This window comes from Ochlerotatus camptorhynchus, unplaced genomic scaffold (genome assembly GCF_037179485.1).
Source record: "Ochlerotatus camptorhynchus isolate MF236.1 unplaced genomic scaffold, CSIRO-AGI_Acam_v1.1 ptg000114l, whole genome shotgun sequence".
NCBI lineage: Eukaryota > Metazoa > Arthropoda > Insecta > Diptera > Culicidae > Ochlerotatus > Ochlerotatus camptorhynchus.
Window position 1 is genome coordinate 2,127,401 of NW_027040604.1, and position 8,215 is coordinate 2,135,615.

General features: G+C 45.9%; 3 protein-coding genes across 3 annotated transcripts; all 3 read left to right on the top strand.

Moving 5' to 3' along the window:
• Nucleotides 1–558: 558 nt before the first annotated feature.
• LOC135699702 (uncharacterized) lies at nucleotides 559–1,605 on the top strand. The gene has a single exon (XM_065219992.1). It carries the CDS (start codon nucleotides 559–561, stop codon nucleotides 1,603–1,605), a length of 1,047 nt encoding a protein of 348 aa, XP_065076064.1.
• Nucleotides 1,606–1,625: 20 nt separating this feature from the next.
• On the top strand, nucleotides 1,626–2,225 carry LOC135699703 (uncharacterized). Its single transcript, XM_065219993.1, has one exon. The coding sequence runs from the start codon at nucleotides 1,626–1,628 to the stop codon at nucleotides 2,223–2,225; it is 600 nt and encodes a 199-aa protein (XP_065076065.1).
• Nucleotides 2,226–2,234: 9 nt separating this feature from the next.
• Nucleotides 2,235–5,109, top strand: LOC135699704 (uncharacterized). The gene is made up of 3 exons (XM_065219994.1): nucleotides 2,235–2,490; nucleotides 3,203–4,613; nucleotides 4,992–5,109. Exons 1-3 carry the CDS (start codon nucleotides 2,235–2,237, stop codon nucleotides 5,107–5,109), a joined length of 1,785 nt encoding a protein of 594 aa, XP_065076066.1.
• Nucleotides 5,110–8,215: the final 3,106 nt, after the last annotated feature.

The window sequence follows — 8,215 nt, forward strand, 5'->3', positions numbered from 1 at the left end:
CTGGTGGTTGGAACAAAAATCGTTTGACAAGCATTTGTTGCTGTTTCATTGACGAAAAAATTGGTGAAAAGTTTTCTCGATTGATCGACGCATCCCGAAATTACGGATCATGGAACTTGCGAAAAGAAAATTAATTGTGCACAAACGGATAGAAATCTCCTTATGCCTTTTGGCAAATTTCTATTGCTGATTATTCATCAAATGTATAGGTCAACTAATAAGTAGACGCCTTGCAAAAAGTTAATGAAGATCATGTGTCAAATGAAATGTATAAGCGTTCACACATACCCTTTATGCATTCCTATATGACATATGTGGTTTGTCTTATGGAATGTATAAGGCTGAAGTTTTGGCAAAAATGTATAAGTGAAACACATGAATAAAATAATTGATTTTCGTTTCGTGATAGAGAACCCTTCGTTGCTGATAATTGATTGAGTTTTTACCACTTGGTGGTACATTTGGCCTGTCAGTTGTCAATCGTTCGATCGCTTGAGGTCTCGGGAGTGATTTGGGCTAGTGATTCGTAGTAAGTGCAAGTGCAAGTCTTTTGTAACGATGCCAGTGTCCGAACTGAGACAGCTAGTGAAGCTGGAACGTCATGCGTGGATTTCGTTGAAGAACATCGAGGAGTTCCTGGCTTCGTATCAAGAAGAACGTGATAAAAGTGCAGTGAAATTACGTCTAAAGAAGATCGACGAAGTGTATAATAAATACTGTGAAGTGAGAGTAAAAATTGAAGTGCTTACAGACGATCTCGACGTTGACGATGGCTCGCAGAATGCAGCTGAGGAAGTAGCCACAGAGCCGATTGATATGGCTGAGACGCGCCAGAGAGAGAATGAAGAAATTTTCAAGGAGTTTGAAAATAAATACTTTCGACTGAAGCAGGCACTTCTTTTGAAATGCAGCGTAGATATGGGAGTTGTTGCTGAACGGCAACCTGCAGTTCAGGTCTGCCAGCCATCGCGGACGAAGTATCCGGAGCTGAGGCTACCCACATTCTCGGGAAAGCTGTCGGAATGGATCAACTTTCGGGACAACCATCAACTCTGTACAATCGATAAATTCAATTATTTGCGTACCTCGTTGAAGGATGATGCTCTTCTGCAGATCAACCAAATTCAAGTGACTGCTGCCAACTACACTCTCGCTTGGGGAATTCTAGAGTCGAAGTTCGAGAACCACAAGCTCATCGCACAGGAACATTTGAAGGCATTGTTCGCTGTTGCGCCAATGAAATTGGAGAGCTTTCAAGGATTGAACCATGTTCTAACGACGTTCAGGATCAACCTTCAACAGTTGGAGAAGCTGGGTGAAAATACGGAAAACTGGAGTACGCTGTTGGCTTTCATGCTATCCCAGAAACTGGACCATGATACGCTTCGCCAGTGGAAAACCCACCACAGCTCGAAGAATATTCCCTCCTACAAGGCAATGGAGGAGTTTCTGGAGAATTACTGTGGAATCCTGCAGTCAACGTCAGCGCGAAGAAGTAACGAGAATCCTGTCGAACGACGAGCTGCTTGTCCATCGAGGAGTCTGCATGTGAAGCCATCTTTGAGGAGACAACCACAAGAGATCCTGATGGAAAATTTCGGGTAACATTGCCGAAAAGGAAGCATATGCTGGAGAAACTGGGAGAGTCTAAGGCGATAGCGAAGAAACGGTACCTCTCCATGGAGAAACGGCTGAATGCCAACCCGGAAATGAAGGCATTGTATTCGACTTTCATGCACGAGTACCTTTCCATGGGTCATATGACGGAGGTAGTAAACGACGATGAGGAATCTGGTCCGGAATATTACTTGCCGCATCATGCAGTGCTGAAACCAGACAGCACTACTACAAAACTAAGAGTAGTTTTCAATGCATCGTGTTCTACGGATTCGGGTGTGTCCTTGAATGATGTCTTGATGGTGGGACCTGTCGTTCAAGACGACCTACGAAGCATCCTTTTACGATTCCGGTTGTTCAAGTATGCTGTTGTAGGAGACGCAGAGAAAATGTACCGGATGGTATGGCAGCACGAACTGGATCAGCTGCTGCACAAGATATTCTGGAGAGATTCGGTTCAGGAGCCATTGCGGACGTACAAGTTATCCACTGTGACGTACGGTACATCATCTACACCTTATCTTGCCACTCGTTGTCTGAACAAGTGTGCTGAGGATGGAGCAGAGCGCTATCCCGTAGCTTCAGTGGTGGTCAAGAAGAGTTTTTAAGTTGACGACATGCTAGCCGGCTCTCATACCGTTGAAGAAGGCGAACTGCTCTGTAAGGAGGTACTGGAGCTCCTGAAGGGATCAGGTTTCAACCTCAGGAAGTGGAACTCCAACAATCCGAAGATTTTGAAGGCAATACCCTCGCATCTGCGGGACGATCGAGAATTCCTGAATTTAGATGAGAAGGCAACTGTGAAGACGTTAGGTCTCACGTGGGAGACGGCTACGGACACACTGTGGATCAAGGTTCCCGATTGGAGGCCAGGTGGGCCAATCACGCATCGTTTTTTCTATCCGAGATAGCACGTCTTTTCGACCCCTACGGACTAGTTGGTCCGGTAGTAGTCCAAGGAAAACTATTTCTTCAAGAGCTTTGGAAGGCGAAGTACTCCTGGGATGAACCACTAAGTGATGAGCTTCAGTCACAATGGTTGGAGTTCAGAACCAATCTTTGCGAGTTGGACGCTGTGTCTGTTCCTCGATGGATCAGGTTCGGAAGAGATGTAATCACATGTGAATTCCACGGATTCAGCAATGCAAGTGATAAAGCATACGGTGCCGCGATATACTTACGATGTGTGAACCGGGACGGAGAAGTCACGATCAACCTACTGATGGCCAAATCAAAGGTTGCGCCGTTGGAGGACCTTAGTAAAAGGAAGAAGAAGCAATCCACACCTCGGTTGGAGTTATCTGCTGCGCTACTGTTAGCGCACCTGTATGAGTCTGTCTCCACCAGCATGATGATAGCAGCCAAATCATTCTTCTGGATCGATTCTACAATTGTAAAATTCTGGATTTCGTCACACCCGTCTAGATGGCAGGTCTTTGTGGCCAATCGTGTATCAGAGATACAACATGTGACAAAGGGTGGAATCTGGAACCACGTTCCGGGAATCGAGAATCCCGCTGACATAATTTCGAGAGGACCACTCCAGCTCAGATAACGAGCAATTCTCTGTGGTGGAATGGTCCAGAATGGCTGAAAAAGGAAACCCAGTACTGGCCTGTAAACGCGCAGGTTCCAGAGCAGCAGTTCGATTCGGTAATCCTGGAGGAGAGACCACTAGTGTCAGCAGTCCTACAGACTCTGCCTCCAAGTGAGATTTTCACGCTACGTTCGTCTCTACTGAACCTTGTTCGTCTGACCGCTTGGATACGCCGTTTTTCCTTCAACTGTCGACCAAGAAATCGGTTGCAGAGGAAAACTGGATTGCTGACAGCTGATGAACATGATTCATGCTTGATTCTCCTAGTGCAGCTAGCCCAATCGGAATGTTTTCCGTTGGAATTATCAAACCTTGCGGCTAAGGGCGAAGTTAGGCCTTCGTCGAAGCTGCATGCTCTGAATCCTGTGATGGTTGATGGGATACTCTGCGTTGGCGGCTGGCTCGGAAATGCTCCTGTTTCGCGAGGAAGGAAACATCCGATGATTTTGGATAGCCATCATCCACTCACGAAGCTCATCTTGGTCGACTATCACCGGCGATTGCTGCACGGAGGACCGCAGTTGATGATATCGTGTGTTCGAGAGAGGTTTTGGCCGTTGAGCGTCAGAAACTTAGCCAGGAAGGTAATGCACGAGTGCGTAAAGTGTTTCAGGGTGAAACCACGCGTCCATGATCAGTTGATGGGAGATCTTCCGTTGGAACGAGTATCACCAGCTCCTGCTTTCCAACGAGTGGGTATCGATTATTGTGGACCATTCGAACTGCAGCCTGTCACCCGGAAGAGCGCTCCGGTGAAATGCTATCTCTGTTTGTTCGTTTGCTTAGTCTGCAAAGCCGTCCACATTGAGGTCGTGATGGACCTCACCACCGAGGCATTTCTTGCTGCTCTTCGGTCATTTGTTGCCAGACGTGGAAGACCGGAGTTGATACTCTGCGACAACGTCTCCAATTTCGTGGGAGCACAAAGAGAACTGCGTGAATTGCATGGAATGTTTCGTCAACAACAGTTCCAAGAAAAGGTGTCAATGGAGGCTGCTCAAGATTCGATCGAATTCAAATTCATCCCTGCCAGATCACCCAACTTTGGTGGCTTGTGGGAAGCCGCAGTCAAATCGCTGAAAGGGCACATGAGGAGAGTAATCGGCAACAGAATGCTGAAGTATGATGAACTGCATACCGTTGTGACGCAGATTGAAACATGTCTAAATTCGAGACCGCTGACACCTCTCAGTAATGACTCCAGTGACTTGGAAGCATTGACTCCCGGGCATTTCTTGATCCAACGCCCACTCACCGCAGCACCCGAACCAAGTCTCCATGATCTACCAGAGAATAGGCTCAATAGATGGCAACGTGTTCAGAACTACAGTCAACTGATTTGGAAGCGCTGGTCAACGGACTACTTGTCAACTCTGCAGAGTCGCAACAAATGGACAAGGTAAAGAAATAATTTGAACGTTGGAACAATGGTTCTTTTGAAGGAGGACAACATTCCACCTCTCAAGTGGAAGCTGGGACGCGTCATGGAGACTCACCCAGGGCCAGACGGGAACGTGAGAGTTGTCACCGTTCGTACGAAGGATGGCTCTTATCGTCGGGCTATTTCGAAGATATGTATTCTTCCCATCCGAGATAATCAACTGGATGTCGAGGAATCGCAGTAGATCCAGTACAACAATAAGTATTATCGCCCCCATTGGGGCACTTTTGGCACCTTGCGGTGTAGCCCCGCTGCTGTTGCCAGGGGGCAACCTATAAGTTACGTATTATATATTCTGTGTATCCGGGAACATACTGATCTGTTCTCCCTCGACAGTCATAACCTGCTGCTCATATGCTTGGCTGGAGAGATCATCCGTTCCTTCGTTCATCCGCATGCAATCAACCATAATACGGATCCACCTCTGATACCTTGCGGCATCGTAGATCACTGAAGATCAACACAGCTAAGTATGGCCCCATATGGGGCAAATTTGGCGGTAACCGACAGTCCATGTCGTTTTATGCCAGGGGCCGCAGTATAAGTTACGTTTATTAGAAATAAGTAGCATTTCGGAAGCCAATCGAATTCCCTTCCTCCAGGATCATCTCCAATACTTCAACAATCGACGGTCGTCAGAGATGTATTCTCCCATGGATCGACAACCACATCGGGAAAACTCAGATAAGTATGGCCCCAGTAGGGGCACATTGGCAGCTGACGGCGCTTTCAGCCGTAATCGCCAGGGGCCGCACTAAAAGTTACGTTTTCCAAGCTTAACAAGTTGTTCGGAGCCCAATCGGTTTTTCTCTTCAACAGAAATCCTCTGGGATAATGGGGGAGGTAGCTCATAGATTCTTCCGGTTCGCCTCCTAGCATCGTGCTATAAGGTACCAGGCGATAACCAGGGTAGTTGATCGATAGCTCGATGGGACGTTGTCGAGTTGTTGAATAGCAACTATCGTGGTAACTCACCGATTACCTGTCGATCCGCCAAATTTGGAAAGACGTCTGCATTGAATTATCTCATATAATAATATTCCGCCCACTATATCACAAGAAATTGCGAGTAGCTGAGTGGAATGGAGATAAGTTAAGCATTGGGTACAGGACCAAGTCTCCCCTGGGTGGTGCCAAAAGATGAGCGCAATAGAATCATCAAGTTGCCTTAAGGCACGGAATGAGACTATTGCATGGCTGGGTAGTCAAAGTCTTCCATTCGTTAGTCATTTCAGGTGGATTAGAACAGGTTTAGGTTTAGGGTGGGCGTTGGCCAGATTTGGATAGGATAGGATAATCCTAAATAGGACCTAGATTATTTAATACACTAGTAACCTCAACTTCTGTCACAATGTTTCATTGTGACTAATCAACACGCAATGGGTAAAATATCAAATTTGCGGTAAATTTGAAAAAAGGGAACTTGGAGTGTAGAGCGCACTGCCCACTGGACGATTCTGAAGCCTCACCAAGTGAGTGGGTTACGGGTTTATTTGATTGTACGTCATTTCCAAGTTATATATAGATACATTCATACCATTGGCATTTTGTATTTGAGATAAGGCAGAGACAGATCGTTATTACATTTTTTTTTCCTGTGCACTACACCACCGGAGCCAGCAAAGTTCAACAATCCATCGTTGCTTATGCCTTTGTTGTCGTTTGGAACCAGTTTTGCGAGGTAGGCGACGATTGTGCGTATTTCTCGCGTAACTTTTGAAAAGGGCCTATTTATAGCCTGAACAATACGTAAAGAGCAAATTGAAACATTGAACGTCGCGTGAAAGTGGAACTTAATGAAGGCCTAAGTACTTTTTCGTAGTTTTTAGTTTTCGGATTTGAAAGATCGTCGGTTACAGTGGCCTGCTTACTGAGCAGAAAAACGCGGTCCCAGGTCCTTACATATCAAAGAGATTTATGGTAAAATCGCTTGTGTATCGTGTATTTTGCGAAACCCGTTGTTGTCGTTGGTTCCGGGTTTGAATGGATACACAAATTTGAGCAACGGTACTATGTGATATGAGGGGCTCGGTGGCCTTAGAGCATCCGTTTTTGCTTACTGAGCAGAACATCATGAGTCTAATCTCAGGCCCATCCACATTGAAGATTCGTCAATCGTTTTATTTGTTAATATGACTAAATGGTAATAACAGCAACTCGGTGATTAAAAAGGTGCTCGTCTGCCTAGTGGCAAACGTTTTTGCTTACTGAGCAGAAGACCGTGGGTTTAGTCCCAAGCTCCTTCGCGTTATATGATCGTTAGGACATCAATTCAGCTTATCGTTTACCAAAACGAACCCTGCTGCAAACCCAACCCTCTTATCCAACATCCCAGTGATTCCTCGTGGAAGTGCAGAGGTGTTCTCGGCTTCCATCAAAGCGAGTGTCATGTCAACACAATCCTTCCCATTCCTTTCTTGACCTGTGTTCGGGCGCGGCCGGCGCTGGTATTGCCTAATTTAAGATCACCAGTTTTTACACATTGAGGATGATTGCTAATCCCAAGCATCGTCTATTGGTTCTCTGTGTAATTACAGCTGATCTGGCATTAACAGAGTAGCAACCGTGGGCGGTCAATCAAGCTCAAACTCAAGCAAGCTCAACAGAAATCCTCTGAGATAACTTCTGATCTTCTACGACCACAATTTCCGCTGAGCATTTTACGCCCCCATTAGGGCAAACTTTGGCAACAATGGAGAGTTCGTCCGTTATCGCCAGGGGGCGACAGTTAAGTTATGTCTCTCCAATAACGAATTTGTTTCGGAATCAAGCCGTCTTATTCTCCAATAGCATAAGAGGGTCAATTCCACCGACAGAGGCCAGCATGTTTGTTCCACCTGCAGCGGAAGCATGTGCGATAGAGGCGTATGGTTGGGAGACATACGAAGTCAGTAAAGTTTCCAACATCGGAATCTACGGATTGGGTTAGGAGTATCGTCATCGTTTGGTTTGGCTTGACGGACGGTCAAGGCCAGTCGCCGATCGCGAAGAGATACGACTTCCACGAGGTTGTTGAAGGAGATAGAGAGGATCTGTGTATATATTTGAATTTATCTTTTGTAGTTATAGTTATATTTTGAAATGTTTTCGTTTTGAGTGAACTCAAGGCGGCCGGTATGTTAGGGAAACTAGGATACATAATTGTGTGCATCACTGTAGATTAGGGAATCCAGGAGAAATGGGTGACCACGATCGTCTGCATGTACCTACACGAGAGATAGGCTATCAGTGACACGATAGGCTATCAGTGATGTGCTCTCGCAGCATCACTTGCAAATAGAGATAGGAGAATAGCCAGTTAGCTCCCGACCACCGACGGTACCGGTATCGATTCAGTTCGATCGCGTTGTTTAAATACAGTCCACTTTCTTAGAATAATAAATGCGTTTAGTAGTGCTTAAAATAGATTTATTAATTAGTGATCGTATCACACCGGTGTTACAAGTTGGTAAAGTGCATAATCCGAACTAGCCATTCGCGGGTGCGCACGTAGTGTAAAACGGGGAATTATCCAACAGCATCTACGGCATTATATTGAGAACATTCTAACGACTAAATTT

Coding starts and splice junctions, on each gene's coding strand:
- LOC135699703 (XM_065219993.1), top strand. CDS start 1,626: ATGCTGGAGAAACTGGGAGAGTCTAAGGCGATAGCGAAGAAACGGTAC.
- LOC135699702 (XM_065219992.1), top strand. CDS start 559: ATGCCAGTGTCCGAACTGAGACAGCTAGTGAAGCTGGAACGTCATGCG.
- LOC135699704 (XM_065219994.1), top strand. CDS start 2,235: ATGCTAGCCGGCTCTCATACCGTTGAAGAAGGCGAACTGCTCTGTAAG. Junction 2,491..3,202: donor GGTTCCCGATTGGAGGCCAG/GTGGGCCAATCA, acceptor GGAATGGTCCAG/AATGGCTGAAAAAGGAAACC. Junction 4,614..4,991: donor AGTCGCAACAAATGGACAAG/GTAAAGAAATAA, acceptor CTCCCTCGACAG/TCATAACCTGCTGCTCATAT.